Here is a 17256-nt window from a genome sequence, read left to right on the forward strand (position 1 = left end):
CATCACCCATCTCACACCATACACCATCCACATCAATTGTGAAAACCACCTTTGTGGGGGGGGGGGGATTTTTATTGATGTATTCAGTAGTAAACACGGATTCTACTTTAGCACTCAGTATTATTGCACACACTCGTATTTCTTCCCAACAGTCATTGGCACCGATTATCATGAGCGCCCCTGGAGAGTAACATGTTTGACTCGAAAGTTGCTTGGTTTAGCTGCCGTAATTTAATGGGATCTGATGATAAACCGTCGTCCTGATGCAGCTTCAGCATGTTGCTGTTTTGTAGAATACAAAGGTGTTTGAAGGAAGCATGAAATGGCTGTCCTATCTGAAATTACTCCAGTTGTTTCGTATCCAACCGATGGCTGCTGCTTGCATCATTTCTGGAAGTGCAGCTGTGCCGCTGATGCAGTGCCCCTGTTATCAGTTAGCTGGTACTCATTTTGCCGACCTCGGAAGGATGACAGGCTGAGTCAACCCCCAGGTGTTAATTCACTGGCACAATGGGGGCTCAAACTCAAGACCCTAAGATCTAAAGCCAGCCACCTTTACCATTAAGCCAACACCAGCCTTACTCACTCCAGTGCTATAATTGCATTTTTCTGTTGTTGTAACTGGAAGGTAAGAAGTATATGCAGTACCTTTAAGTTGCTGTAGATCTCAGTCACTGTAGTTGTCAATTTGGTATTTAGTTCATTTGGCATCCTTTGAGGGAACGGTGCGAGGCATGTTGGGATGCAGCAATGGAGGTGAATCGACCAAAAAACAAAAAAAAACATCCCACTTTGCTTTCTGGAAGTGCCATGTGCTTGCCAGAAAGTTTCTGATGGCTTGGCGACAATTCCTGTCATGATCGGTGATGGGTTGTGTTGGAAGTTGCAAAAAGGCCTTTCGTACAATCTTTCCTTCTGATCATTGATAATACTAGTGCGTGCCCGTAGGTGCGTGCCAGTATGTGCAGCTTCGTTCCTTCGCTCTCGTAAACGACGACTGGATTGGGGCATTGTTTCAATTAGATCGGACCAACCGTATCATAAATGGCCATAACTTGGGAAACACCTGGGAAACATACTCAGGTCCCCAGCGTCAATTGTGACGTCATATCAAACGAAGAAGAAGAATTGTGACGGTCTCTCTCTCTCGCCCCCTCTCTCTCCCCCCTCCTCTCTCCCCCCTCCTCTCTCGCCCCTCTCTCTCTCGTCCCTCTCTCTCGCCCCCACTCTCACCTCCTCCTCTCTCCCCCTCTCTTGAATTGTGACGCTCCCTCTCTCTCACCCCCTCTCTCGCTCCCCTCTCTCGCCCCCTCCTCTCTCCCCTCTTTTGAATTGTGACGCCCTCTCTCTCTCACTCCCCTCCTCTCTCTCACTCCCCTCCTCTCTCTCACCCCCTCTCTTGCCCCCCTCTCTCGCCCTCCTCTCTCGCCCCTCTCTTCCCCCCTCCTCTCTCCCCCTCCTCTCTCGCTTCTCTCTCTGTAAATGTATTCACAAATGTCTACCAAGCACAACAATTAATTCAAACCTTGGGAAAAAACAGCTTTCAAACCTTTGGAAAAACAGCTCTTTCCGTTGGGAAAATTCAAACCTTGGGATTAATTAATAATTTGAACAATTAATTTAAACCTTGGGAAAAAACAGCTTTCAAACCTTGGTAAACACTTGGGAAACAGCTGAAATGGATGAAGAACGATATCAAACCTTGAAAAGGCACATACTCAGGTGCCCAGTGTCGATTGTGACCTCATACCAAACGAAGAAGAAAAAGAATTGTAACATCAATCGTGCAAAAAATAAATAAACAAGCCAGTAGGCGATGAGGGATTCGCTAGGATCGAAGCGCTGGATACGATGCTTTTCATTCTGACTGATCCACCGACGAAGATTCATTGCCAAGACGTATTGGTTCACATACAATTGTTCCTCTACCTGGCAAGATTTTTCCTATTGCGTATTTTGCCAACTGGCACTCCTCATAAAAAATGATGGTAAATAGACACCCTATTTTTGAAGGACTACCATTTGAAAAATAATCGGTTTGCTGGTTGTGCTGTGGAGCCTCTCGTTACAGATGCACGCACACGCACACGCACACGCACACGCACACACGCGCACACACACGCATACACAGACGGAAAACCCGATAAACTTCTCTCAATGCTCTTGTTTGACCACACCTGCTGAGCCACACAATATTTTTCATAAGCCACGCCCACTTTGCTACACCACTCCCACTTTAAATAATAAATAATTGGAGGTGGTGTGTGTGGGTCGTGGAATCGTTTTCGGAAAATAAATAGATAATTGAAGGTGGTGTGTGGATCGTGGAATCGTTTACGGAAAATAAATAAATAAATGGAGGCGGAGTGTGGGTGGGGAATCGTTTTCGGTAAATAAATAAATAATTGAAGGTGGTGTGTGGATCGTGGAATCGTTTCCGGTAAATAAATAAATAATTGGAGGTGATGTGTGGGTGGGGAATCGTTTTCGGTAAATAAATAAATAATTGAAGGTGGTGTGTGGATCGTGGAATTGTTTTCGGTAAATAAATAAATAAGTGAAGGTGGTGTGTGGGTCGTGGAATCGTTTTCGGTAAATAAATAAACATATTATATTATTCGAAATCCACAAAGACAGAAATGCCGGTGATTCCATTTATTTTGGATCTTTTTCACTTTGGTCAATAACGTTTGGATCGAGGAGAGATCGAAGGTGGAACGACGGTGCAGTTCCTTACAAACACTGTATACACACTTTAAATGACGGTAAATAGACACCCGATTTTTGAAGGACGACCATTTGAAAAATAAAACTTCAATCAAAAATCGGCTTGAGTAAAATTTTCTAAATATCTCGAAGTGTTTAATTCCGAAGTCTCGTTTCTCGACATTCAAAACTGAAGGACAAGTATTGAAAATACTGTGCACGGTTTTTCGGCCGCTGCACAGCAACGGGTGGTTGCTCGGCAACGAAATTCAAATGCGCACCTTCCCAGTCCATATGGCACATGTTGGCAAAGTTTCATCGAAATCGGTTCGCTGGTTCGTGCTGTGGAGCCTCGCGTTGCAGACACACACACACACACACACACACACACACACACACACACACACACACACACACACACACACACACACACACACACACACACACACATTCACACAGACGGAAAACCCGACAATAAGGGATATCTAGCATATATAGCGAATCCAATAAATGAATAAACATTAATTGTGACATCATTCATAACGTCATAGCACCGTGTCTTGTCATCGGTTGACAGATAAATGGCCGTAACTTGGGAACCGCTCGTCCGATTAATATCAAACCTTGAAAAGGCGCATACTCAGGTCCCCAGCGTCGATTGTGACGTCATACCAAACGAAGAAGAAGAAGAATTGTAACGTCAATCGTGCATAAATAAATAAACATTAATTGTGACGTCATTCGTGATGTCATAGCACCGTGTCTTTTCATTGGTTGACAGATAAATGGCCGTAACTTGGGAACCGCTCGTCCGATTAATATCAAACCTTGAAAAGGCACATCCGCGGGTCCCCGGCAATATTCCTGGCAAGTTTCAATCAGATCGGACCGGCGGTTGTCGAGAAACGGCGGTCGCTGACACACACACACACACACACACACACACACACACACACACACACACACACACACACACACACACACACATTGCTGGAATCATAGATAGATTAACAAGGTGCAACCTGTGAAAGGTAGATAGATTGTTTGCGTACTCACCATGGCTACCCTTCTATTTATAGCACCCATTAAGCAGGATTTTTTTTTTTTTTTGCTTCAAAAATGTGTCATAGAGATGTATTATAGCAGTGTCGCAATACTCGTACCTTTTAGTAGTTTGTATTATATTACAAATGATTAGATTTGACATTTCTGCATGAAAATAAATTGGTTTCTTGTCAGTTGACTCTTTCCTTATGCAATGTATAGTCATAATGATGTCAATATAGCCTACATTGTCAATAGTGATAGATCACGATGACATTGGAGGCAGCAATGATGTCATTATGACTATATTAATGGTTCTCTCGCCTCCATTGTCATTGGCGATCGTGTCATTTTCTCCGATGAAGTGCTGACGCTTGAAACATCAGCCACCACCTCGTCGCCCATTGTAGTAATTACAACCTGGATGTGTATGTGCAATGATTGATGAGAATAAGGAAAAGCATTCCAGTGAGTTTCAAAGAAAACCAAGATGGAGCCCTTTTTCAGGCCTTGTTGACGTGGATTCCAGGAGCCCAAAGGGCAGATGTTGCTACAGCCTTTGAGGTTTTTTTTTCGTTTTTTTTTTCTTCCTTTTCACCACTTTGTCAGATCCAGGAGTTAGCCAAAGAAGAGAGGAGCTGGGTTGATTATGAATACGAGGAGTTGCAGGTAAAGGAGCAGCTTGCTGATGCGATCTTTGAAACGCTCCTGCAGAACACGGCCACAGAGGTTGAGCGAATGTGGGAGCGGCGGGTGTCATGGCACGTGCAATCCACGTAGCTTGGTGCTTGAGTACATTTTTTTAATCGTTTTATATATATATATATATATATATATATTTATATATATATATATATATATATATATATATATATATATATATATATACATATATATATATATATATATATATACATACATACATACATGTGGGAGAGCGACAAGTTATTATTATTTTTTTTTTCCACGTAAGACTCAACAAAGATAGTATATATAAATTTTGGCATCTACTTTCATTGAAATTGGTAACTTCGGTAGGAAAAACAAATTTGGTCATGGTGTTTGATTTGATCCGTGTGTGCCTGAAACAGTTCTCCGTATGAAGATTGCTCGCCCCGAATCCCATCCCTATGTTTTGTATCACAAGTGCCTGGTGACACGTTTGGTGACTTTTTTTCCCCCCATTGTGTTTGTCCTCTTTTTTTCACTCGGCATTGAGCGTTATGCTACGTCGGGTCATCGGTGGTGCACGTTCTTTGAGTGAACCCACATCCGAATTTGTAACTACAGCAGGTCCAAAGCCAGACCAAACTGTTTTGTTTTTTGAAAGTGCAGTTTTTACTTTTCTTTTCATTTTTCTACAAGCAGAACTTGCAACTGCGAACCCGGGTATTACTAATGAGGGCACCGTCTGCTAATGATTGTTAACATCGTTATGGTTTTTTTTTCTTTTTATATTAAACATGACATTGTATTTGGACGTGTCATGCATATTCGGAGTTCATCAATATTTGCATATCAAATCTCAAGAAAACTCTTTGTAATTTAAGTTAATTTTTTTGTTTTGTTTTGTACTGATAACTTAAGTGGATATTTTTGCAGACATGAATGTCTCATTTTTCTTGTATAGCCAGTCTATTTTGTAAATTAAATGTTTGTTTTAACCCTGCAATTTGTGTGATTACTCCCCCTTCTAGATTTATTTATTTTCTCTTCTGTGCATTGCTTCCCTACCCCCATCCACTCCCCTCTAACCTCTCTTCCGATTTCCTTGACTGTCGGGAGCGCGTGGCGTGCCGCCCAGTGCATTGTTTGTACCGCGTGCCCTCGCGTCTGCCGCGCCCTGGACCAACTGCCTCTCATTGTGCATCGTCAAAGACTCGGCGCATTTATACCGTCCTTTCCCCTCCCACCCACCGTCTCGAACATGGCCACACAGCACGGCACAGCTGAGCTGCTGGAACAATGACTATAAAATTAGGAGTTTGGCATATTCACGTCGACATTTCAGGTTGTTTTAACCGTTCCTTCCTGCTTTTTTATTATTATTTATTTTCTAACGTTAAGTTTAGTGGATATTTGTGCAAACAGGTAAGACTTTTATTTGTATAACCAGTGTAATTAGCCCTTCTTTTCCTGTTTCTTGTATGTGACTATTGGGATAACCCATCTCGCTTCCTCTGGCCTCTGCTACCTTTCTGTGCACATTGTCATATCGTGGATCTCACTTTGCTTATGTATTTGTTTATTGGATAAAATAAGGCAATATTTTTGTATTTCGTTCTTAGCATTAAAATAAATAAGCGTTTAATTAATGTAATACATGCTGTGGACATTGTATAGTTTTATTGATCGCTAAATGTTTAAGGCATCGGTCTGGCAGGTGGCCACGTGTTTTAACGCACAAGCATTTGCAGGAATGACCTCAGACACAAGATCCACAAAAACATTGGCCATTATGCCGCGCCTCCCACGAGAGTCACTGAGACTCCCTTCAATTGCCTCGGGGACACCGGGCAGCCCTTTCTATTCAAGGGTGTGCACCGGCCTCTCGAGTGCGGCTGATTTATTCATTTGGATTTGTGTACCGGGGGGATGGCTCGTCACTCTCCTAGAAGGAGAGGTCCCAGAGGAGCACTTGTGAAAGGGACTGCCCAACTATATCCAGTGATGAAGAAAATTCTGTCATGAACCATGGCGAAAATAAAATGGAATTGGATCTGTGATCTCATGTTTTGAGTAAGACTCCATTTGTGCATAAAACTCTTTACACAAGGTGTACGTAGACACGTCTGGGATTCGATCCCTACCCAATTGTCTCAATGTGAAAATGGGAGGGGATGGATTAAAAAAAATCTTGTTCGAAGTTGATGAGCTGACCATGGTTCGTTTGTCTTATGCTGAAATAAGGGGGAATCATACTGAGGCATTAACTAAACTGTGCAGCAGAACTATTAAGTCGTGCATATTTAATATATATATACCACACCCAGATTATGTGCGCTAATAACAAGTCACGTATACATCGATGAATGCAAATTGCCCTCGCCTTACTAGTTATGAATTACCTCGACATATATTGCAGCGAAGCGACAGATTGATGCAAAAGGCAGTGTGCCTTTATGACATCATCAAACATTCCAATTGGAACCTGTTTGAAGGAGTTGTCAAGATTACCCATTAGTGTGGTCGACTATTTAATCTGGGTTTAATGCAGCCTGAGAAATTTGTTCCACTTAAAACTTAATTTCTACTCCCTTCAGAAGGAATTGTCTGTTGAAGCTTGCAGAAAATCCCACTGAGGATGACCACATTAATGGGCAGATGCCCTTCATTCCTATTGGTGCACTACTTTGCATATTACGTGGTTTGAAATGTGCAAGGAAAAATGCCCCATTTAAAAAACTGCCACACAATAGATTACAACTTCTTCAAGGTAAACCAAACTTTAACCTTTTAAAAAATTTATTTGTTTATTTATTTATTTTAAACAAACCGTTAAGAACAACACAACTCTGGTCATAAAACTAGTGGTGTATCAAAACGTAGCTGAACACAGTGTGTTTGTGTGTGCGTGCATGCGTGTGTGCTGTGTATGTATATACATATATATATATATATATATATATATATATATATATATATGTACATATATATATATATATATATATATATATATATATATATATATATATATATATATATATATATATATATATTATAAGTTGTCAATCAAGATCAGGCTATTTAAACTTTAGTAAACCATCAAGAAGAATGATGTTAAAGCAAAATCAACCCAGGAGTGCACCATGGAAATGATGGGCCAAATGACCTCATTCCCTTGTTTGAGGAGGTACATGCGATGGCTACTTACACTCGGTGTAATCCCGTGGTGACTGTGAACCCGTTGTATATTACTTTTCATTCTGCATATGGAATATAAATCATGAAATTATCAAACCTGAAATACCCCAAATCTGAAGAAAATTCGAATTTCTATTTTTTTTTATTTAAAATAAATAAATAAAATAATTAATGTGTCATCTGCTCGAAACTGCTTCATCTGCTGATGTGATGGCCACATTCAGGAAGGAGTTCACCATCACGATCTGTATTTGGGCAATTGCACGTGCATGATGGGTCTCGGTGACACAACCAGTATTCAAAAATGCATGGCATAACTTTATGGCGACTTACCATGTTCGATCAAACGGAGCAACCTGAAGACTGAGAAGGTTTACGCAGCAGAATTAATACGTTATGGGTATGAACACTGAAGGGGCTATAATAGTGGGGCAGATAACACCAATTTTTGAGAGGAATCGTGCAAATGATGATACAAGCATCAAATTTGGCACATTTGTTCTCCAGGGGATTCTAATCAAATCTGCCTGATTGGCCATTTGAAAATCCAAATTTTGAAAAATTTGAAAAAAAAAAAAACTTCAAAAAAGTCAAGATCACGAATCAATGTTGGATGCTGGCTGAGATTGGTGAATGTTTCAGAATCATCATCAAAGACGTTCCAAGTCTGCCATGCGGTTTTCTTCCCTTTACCGCGGAAGGCAGACACGACGTCACATCCCGTGAACGCATGGAAGTGTAGGATCCCTCTAGCTTTCTCAGGCCCTATTGCAGAAACTACCTCATGGACTGGAATCCATCGCGCCTTGGCTCCTTGGCCAAAGGCAATCCACTTTTTCTCAAGACCGAGTTCCTGTAAGGATGGCAGTACAGATATTGCTATGACTGGTACGTCCGTGTCATTAGCCTTAATGATAAAGGACTTGCTACTATCCGTCGGTGCATCCCTGGCGTGTACAAATATTCGAGTGTCAGCTTCTTCATGACAACATGGAGACACAGCATCCAGTGACTTCCTTGTGTTGCTAATGGCATCTTCTCCTTTTGTGACAATGACTGTGCTTGTCGTCTGTGCTTCACACATCTTTTCCGCAAGGAAGTGAAACAGCTCAGTCTTGTTGCTGTCATCTCGAATAAAGCTTCTCCAGTTACTTGGGGTCTTACTGGTTCCTGTCACTCTTCTTCTGATTCCTTGCCCCCTTTTCGACCTTGCCTCGGACTTGAGACTTGACTTATTGGACACATCAAACACTACGTCCACCCTCTCGTACCTGGCACCATAGGATTCCACCTTTGGGATGATGTCTTTTTTAGCATAGTCATCAAATATCTTTGAAGTGTGTGGAGGTAGGGCATTGATAAGTGCTGAACCATCAATGATGACTGCATCTCCCCTTGGTTCTCTGTCTGGGATGTTCACTTATGCTTCAAGAATTTCAGCCAGCTGTGACTTCAAATTTTTATCTTGCCAAAACGAAGTTTTTGCAAGATATGTTAGTCAGCTTGTATGCTTTTTTTTGTTGTTTGTTATTTTATTTTTTTTGTTTGTAATCATGTATAAATAATTCTGCAGAGCACAGTTATCATTGGAAATTTTTGTAACTTCGCATATCAGAGGCCTATAGAGGTCCCTTTCAGCGCATAAAATTTTGAAGGTCAAAGGTCAAGGTCACTTTGTCGCAAATCAGGGGAGTCGACGAAACCCTTATTTTTTGAGTAATTTTGATCGGATCGTCTTCAAACTTCATGGGAATATAGTTCATGGTCTGGCGCTCAGCTGATTGATTTTTGGTGGCGATTGGCCTTGACCTTCATGGTTAGCGCCTGAGGTCAAACATATTTGACCCCAAGGTCAAATTTTCAAGTTTTAGGAACCATATCGTGTTGTACCTCAAATTGAACACCTCGATGAGTGCTTTCTAGATATGTCAAGCTTGAGACATTATGACGTCATTTGGTGACATTATGAGGCAAACACATATTTTCCATGGTTACTCTGTAGAACGATACTCATCGGAATCTCTCGTAGGCAGATATTCCTCAAGGAGTCGCTCCTGATGGATAGCAGCTCTGTTCACCTCAGTGTGACCTTAAAGAAGTCACACGTGGTCACCTTTTGGCAAGATATGGGTCACCCTGTGGGTGACATTGGTTTTTTTTTTTTTTAATCAAAATTTAGATTTTCAAATGGCCAATCGGGCAGATTTGATCAGAAAGCCCTGCAGAACAGAAATGCCAAATTTGATGCTTGTATCATAATTTTCACGATTTTCTGCTATCTACTACACTATAAGGACTTGCATGAAGATAACATTGTGGAGGGGATGAATTGTGACAGTGAAGCACCTGTGGTCTGCCAGATGACTGATGAAGAGATTATTGACATAGTTATTGACCCCAATGAAGAAAATGACAGTGAAGAAGAAAAAAAAGAAAACAAAAGATGACCATTGATCAGGGAATAAAACTTGGATAACTATATAAGCTCATTGCAGGGAATTAATTTTATCTCTCAATAAGAAATAATGAATATTTACCTTACCCAAGAGAAAATAATGAAGGAGAAACCAAACATGATGAAATAAATTACTCTTCAGGAAATGTTTAAGTGGGCAACAAAGCATTGTAAATTCTCCCTTTATTTTGTCCTTCAACCCTGCTGTTGGTCTCACCACCACCACCACCACCACCACCCCATCTCTCTACTCTTATTTTTGTTCTATTGCCTCCTACTCAATTCAGTGTTATAGTTCTTCCATGAACCTTGACTTTGTGTGCAAAATAAATAATGTTTTATATTGTTACGGATCCGGGGTTCGAGTTTCCCCACGAGGGGAAGTGCTCGAGTTCCTCTCGAACACCCGGTCCTGAGGCCAATGAGCACAGACAACTCTGCATGCTGGCAGGTTGCTAAGCACCCACAAGCGCCGATTGGTACTGCCAATCCGGCAGGGTTACACTACTTCGCGTGATACCTCGTGTGGATGGCCGCATCAAGAAGGGTCTCGTGCCCTTGATGCATACTCCAGTTAACTTGCCGGATCAGGTGCAGCTGAGCAGAGTTGCAAGTACGCACCTGCTGATCAGAGCAAATTACGTGGGGCAGAACTTCATGGCTGAACCACATGCGGACCATGCTTCACCAATAGGGAAAAGACACTACGAGCTGGGTACATTTATAACGCAAACAATTTATTGCAATAAGTGAAGCAAAAGGGCATGTGAATATTTACAAATAACAACAAAGGACACAGGGTAGAACTTGTACCGATATTTAGAACTTATACAGTCTTCGCTGATGCTGTACAAGACAGGTGCCATCACAAACATACCCCAAGGAAAGTTAGAGAGCACAGAGAGATAAGGAATGATGAGGTGATTGCGACCTCTGTTGTACCTGGTGTGGCTGATGGACCAACGGTTCGCACTCGCTTTGGAGGTTGACCTCACATGTTACAAAAATGTGGAGGAGCAATTTTTCTGGCCATTGGTCCAATGGTTTGGAATTGTATAATGAACAAAAAAGTGTCTCTCTCACTCTCTCACTCTCTCACTCTCTCACTCTCTCACTCTCTCACTCTCTCACTCTCTCACTCTCTCACTCTCTCACTCTCTCACTCTCTCACTCTCTCACTCTCTCACTCTCTCACTCTCTCACTCTCTCACTCTCTCACTCTCTCACACACACACACACACACACACACACACACACACACACACACACACACACACACACACTACATAATTGTATTTTGTTTTAATACACGATACACACATTTTCTTGGGTCCATCTGCTAACAGTGGTTCCTGGTGGACATTAAAGATCCCAATGTGTATTGTGAATTGTCGGCGAGTTATTGCCGGCATCTCGGCCAAATTCAAAATTCCTTCCGAAAACTGCTGGAAGTAAGTTGTTGGGTCTTCTTGAACCCTCCTTGTCACCATGTTACACCGCTTCCTAACTCAGAGTGTGGTTGTTGTCTGGTTCAGCAGCTCCTACACAAAACAAAATTAAATTTCCAGGTTATTCTCAGGTCACATGTGAATGCCTGTCCACTGCTATGGGCAACCGTTTTGAAATTTTTGGCCACGTATTCTGGTCTTATTAGTTTGGGTACTTCAGTCAAAAAACAAGCTAGATGGAGGTAGATGCTCATTGCTCATCTATCTAAGCAATACCAGTTAAACGGGCAAAGTCCTCTCCGGCCTTCCCCCCCCCCCCCACACAATATTTCCACAGGGCGCTCAATGCCTACCAAAAACCCTCTTCTGGTGAAACTGCAAAAATCACGAATCACTGCTCATCTTCACTCTTTCATTCCTCTTCCCCCCCACCGTTGGAACAAACTCCCACACTCTTCAATCCCATTCTTCACTCCAGATCTTCAAAACAACTGTTCACCACCATCTCGTATCTTCCCCAATCAAAAATCATGATCTTTTCTACCCCTGTTAATCCACCCCAAACCGACATCCTTCAAATTCCCTGCTTTCATTCGTGAAAATTTCTGTACTGTCCATCTTGTATACCCTGTGTACCCTGTGCCATCCCTCTCCCTTCCACAGATCTCCTAATGTCTCTGCTCCCTCCTATTGTGCTACCCTCTCCCACCACTCTTTTATCCTTCTCCCTTTGTAATATATTCTGTGTTAGCTCTTATATGAGCCTTGACAAAGTATTTTTTTTTTAAAGGAAACAATTTCACTTTCCTCCTGTACCCTCATGCAACGTCACCTGCAATTAGACATCTACAGGCAAGGACACGTTGCCCATATACGGGTCGACAGACGTGCCCACCTGCAATTGTTGAGCAATGATGGTTTGTCTCTGAAGAAAGTTCATGTGTTCACCAAGAAGAGCTTTGGCGTTTAGAATCTTCCGGGATCAACTGTATTGGGATGGAGAACGTGTTCATTGAACACATTGAAAATGCTGCCATTGCTCCGTCAAATGTGATTTTCAACCTGGACTGGAAGCAACCATCGCACTTGGCAAGTTGCAATACGTTTGGAATGATGTTGCAGGTTATCTTTTCATGATTTATACAAATATGGTGGAATTATCATTTCCTTTCTCCCATGCTCTTTCAATCTCCTTCACCCGTACTCCTCTTCCCAACCTGCTTCCCTCTTATTCTCCCCATACTACTTCCCTTTCTTTTCTCAATTTTAACTTTCTCTATAATGTCCCCCCCCCCTGTTTTTTACTTTTACAAAAAATAAATAGTCACTTTGGATCATAAAAAATGACCTACTAAAAACGACAGCATGATCACGAGATGCTCTCGCCAATGACACCTTGAACATAGTCACAGGTGTACATCTGGTGAAGGACGTTCATAAAGCTTAGCCAAAATGATGGGTGGGGTCACGTCACGAGGGTGGGGAGGAGTAGGGGCCTGTGCTTGCAGCTCATTCACCATGCAGGCTTGGCTGTTGATTAATCCACCTGAGTACGGGTCCACCCACCCTTGCCTCATTTCTCCTGCAGTCCTGCTCTCTTCAGGGTCTCTTCCAACCGCTCACCGACTAGCTGTCGTTTTGTTCTGGTGAAGTCAAACTACCTTGCACACCACTGTTATGATAAACACCATGACCCTCCATTGTTTATAGGCTGTAAATAAGTCTCACTTGCTGTCGTTCAAACCTGGACAAGAAGCAAGGTAGTTTCATAAAGCGTGCACCGATCAATACCAAATAGATGGTGATGAAGCGTTGAGCATCTTGAACTCATAACTATGATTGGATTGGTTAATAAGATTTGGCCTACAAATAATTATTTATTGTATGACATAGACGGGAGGTTATGTGTTTAACCCTGTCTGTCTGTCTGTTGCTTGCGAAAATCGAGATTTTTAAAGTATATTGGTTGGTCTGGTGTGTTATTCTGTCTGTCTGTCTGTCTGTCTGTCTATCACCTACAGGTCACAATTTTAAACCGATCTTCACGAAACTTCACCACATGGTGGAGTTCATTATAAGCAAGAAGCCTCTTGTTTTTGAGGTCAAAAGGTCAACAATGGCTAAAGGTCAAACAACATTGTCAGATTTCTAAAATCCTCAATTTTCTTCCAATTGACTATAAATTTGAAGAGGAGTTGCATATCTGGTCACTGAATCCAACCACCAATTATTTTTGAGGTCAACATAGGCCAAAAGATCAACATCGGCCAAAAGGTTGACGTAGGCCAAATTACTGAACTTGTCAATTTTAATCCGTTTAACTTGAAATTTGAAGAGGAGTTGCACATTTGGTCATTTAATTCAACCACTAAATATTTTGAGGTTAAATTTGGTTTTTTGGGGTTTCGCAAGTATCGTGCTATGCATGACGTCTTTCTTGTTAAATTGTTTGTAAACAGGATATCACAAAAAGTTAAGGACAGATTCAGACAAAACTTAGTAGAAAGCTTGGGTATGTGACTCGGACTAAATGATTCGAATTTCCTGAAGATCCGAATCGTGATCTGGATCCGAGAATTTTTGAAGTGATTTTTTTTTTGTAATTGAGAGACTGGACCAAAAATGACATATAGCATGATATCTCACAACATTATTGACAGATTCGGACAAAAATTGGTGGATGAGTTGATTAGGTGACGAGAACGAGCTGATTAAATTTTGGTTCAGGTCCGAATCCAGATCCAGCCTATCAATAAGATACAAAACATAAACTAATCAGCCTGGTGGAGGTATGCGCTCCACTAAGTAGCCGTTCTAGTTTCATTCTGGTTTAGGTTTTGATAATTTGGGGTAATTTTTAGAAGAAACTAGACAACGGGTTCACGTTGTAACAGCGGTTGATGAAAAAAATCATTTCAAGAAAAAAAAAGATAGCTCCAGCAGACTATACCGCTGAGGTTTGCATTGATCAAATACTTCCTAAGAGTACTTGACTGAATCGGGAACTAATTTTTTAATAATTTTTTTCGTTGCCAGATTTGAACGAGACTTGATACTTGCACACCACAGGAGAATGGTGAGTAAGGTGGCCCGAAAATTTTTGCGCTATGGTGTACCGTTTTGGCTGTATTTCGGGAACATACATACATACATACATACATACATACATACATACATACATACATACAAGATGAGAGTTTTAGTAATATATAATTGCTTCTTTTACAGGTCAATTAGTCAAGGATGGTGAGATTAACGACAAGGATGTTTTGATTTCCTGGATTTGGAAGTAATTGCAGCACTACATTTATTCCATTTACCTGAGGGGTGGCGACTTGTGTGCATGTTATGAGTAGCTCCGGTGGTCCGATGGTGGTTCTGGTTGGTGGTAGTGGTGGGGGGCGAGTTGTGACATTTCCATTTTGGGTTACGAGCGTGCTTTGGCCTCCGACACGATGAATAGCTCTCCGGTGGTTTGCAGCTGGTGACCGAGGTCAGCCGGTACTGGGACGGACCGGGACTTTGGGCGGGGTCGTTTGGACCCGATCAGGACTATGGGAGGGAGTTTGGTTCATTAGCCGAGTAGAGGGAATCGTGTCGCCGAGGGAGTGACGTGACCAAGGTCACGAAGCCCTTATAATGCGAGTGAGTTAACCCGCACACGCAATAAAGAGAAGAGCCAATTGATAAATATTGATAGTGTGCCATTGCGGTGGAGGGCTTGCTATGATTGTGGTCTCAGGAGCCTGCTATGACAGTTATAGACCAGGAAAAGATTTTGTTTAAGTGGGCAGATGTCGACATGTAGATATTACACTCTGTACTGTAGTGGGGTTGGGCAGCTCTACCTCGCATCCACTCCCTGCTCTTTGCACCCTTTGGGCCCAGATGGTCAGTTGACCAATGTACGAGTAGAGTGCACTTTGGGTACCGGAAAGCATTGGCCTGCTGTTTGTGAAAGTTGCGGTGAGGTCGTTACCGTCCATATAATACCGAAGAGGCGTCTGAAAGTTATTTGAAAGCAGGTTGTGTCATCGACATTAAAACTGATCATTTAACGATTTAACGAGACAACTACATTAATGACAAAATTTATTCTTGAAGTGGGAATTTACTTGTTTTGTGTAAGCCGGTTGTAGCCTTTTTCAATGTGACAATTGTATTGTGGACCACACTCTTGAACAAAGCATTGGAACTGCCAAAGCAGTTTTTCCTTGGCTATTTGGCACAATCTTGGATGGGTCACCACTCCGACCATTTCTTGGAGCGCAGCTGTGCCACTGATGCTGTGCCCCTCTATCAGTACACTGGTACTCAATTCGCTGACTTCAGGAGGATGACAGGCTGAGTTAGCCCCACCTGGTGTTAATTCAGCAGTCAACTGGGCTCAAACTCAGGACCCGAGGATCCCAAGCCAGTCACCCTAACAACTAATCCAACACGAGTCTTCAACATGATAATACTGTACTGGGTAGTGGTTGCCCCATCGCTTACACTTAACGTGAGAATGATTTGGGTGTGTGGTGGAGGAATTACTGCCCAGATAACAACCACACTCTGACATTGCAAGCAGGGTAAACCTGATGCTAAGAAAGCAATCCTGAGAATCCCAGACAAGTCCCGACCTGTCATTTGTTTGTTTCAGGGTCCTGACGACAACTCGCCTACTCATCGCGAAAGACCTTGGGAATTTGAACGTCCACCAACGACCAATGTTGGCAGATGGGTCTTCCGGCATAACATCCTTCCGAGGGACCCGGTCGATGCCACACCAGGACGGAAGTTTATAGCGGGGTCGAGATTCGAACCCAGGCTCGACAGCTTGAAGGTGAGTGTGCACGACTTTAGGCTGTCCGAGCAGTCCTTGACTTTATTTATTTATAAACCCATATGTTTCCAGCCAGGTTTGAAATGGTGTGGAGTGTCTAGTTGTTCATCTACTACCACAAAGTATGAGGACGACGTTTCCATCATTCCTCACAGCTTGCCCTTGTCCAGCCTACATTGTGTACATAATATGTCGATATGCACGTGATAATTTGTTGCCTTTTTAGCTCGCCTGTTCGAAGAACAGAGAGCTATAGCGATACCCCCGGCGTCAGCGTGAGTGTGAGCATGAAAATGTTAAAGTTTTTGGTGCAAGTTATTTAGAAGCTTGCCATTCATTTAATATGTGTGTACTAGGATGCTGATATTTGGCATGGAGGTTCCTTTGGGGTATATTATTGATGTCGTGAAGTTGAAATTAAAAAAATAATTTCAAATGTTTTAAATTTTTGACCTGTTTTGAACTTAACTTTTTTTTAGCACATCAACGTTAAAGTTTTTGGTGCAAGTTATTTAGAAGCTTGCCATTCATTTAATGTGTGTACTAGGATGCTGATATTTGGCATGAAGGTTCCTTTGGGTATATTATTGATGTTGTGAAGTTGAAATTAAAAAATAATTTCAAATGTTTTAAATTTTTGACCTGTTTTGAACTTAACTTTTTTTTAGCACATCAACGTTAAAGTTTTTGGTGCAAGTTATTTAGAAGCTTGCCATTCATTGAATTTGTGTACTAGTATAGGATTAGGCCATGGGCGAGATCGGGCCACCGTGCACCCCCCCCCCTCCCACCTCCCAACAAAACTATGTTTTTTTTGAAGTGTTTGGATATGCTGAACACGAATTTGAGTGTTAACATTGAAAATATTGGGATGCATGACCTGTTTAGCCTCATGAAAAGGGGTACCCTCA

General features: G+C 42.0%; 1 protein-coding gene across 15 annotated transcripts in view; it reads left to right on the forward strand.

The window, feature by feature from the left end:
* The window catches only part of LOC147012751 (centrosome-associated protein 350-like), a 130648-nt gene extending 124159 nt beyond the window's left edge, over positions 1 to 6489 (forward strand). For 13 of the 15 annotated variants that reach the window (XM_085853901.1, XM_085853906.1, XM_085853891.1 and 10 more), the window contains one exon: positions 4360 to 6489. In XM_085853901.1, coding sequence (XP_085710027.1) covers positions 4360 to 4530 — 171 coding nt within the window. In that variant the 3' untranslated portion in view covers positions 4531 to 6489. Of the gene's footprint in view, positions 1364 to 4359 lie in introns of those variants that run through there. The other 2 variants (XM_085853896.1, XM_085853904.1) reach the window with 2 other exon arrangements.
* The last annotated feature ends 10767 nt before the right edge of the window (positions 6490 to 17256 follow it).

Source organism: Eptatretus burgeri, chromosome 14 (genome assembly GCF_056783735.1).
Source record: "Eptatretus burgeri isolate ZD-2024b chromosome 14, Ebu_testis_v1, whole genome shotgun sequence".
In the NCBI taxonomy this organism is placed as follows: Eukaryota; Metazoa; Chordata; class Myxini; order Myxiniformes; family Myxinidae; genus Eptatretus; species Eptatretus burgeri.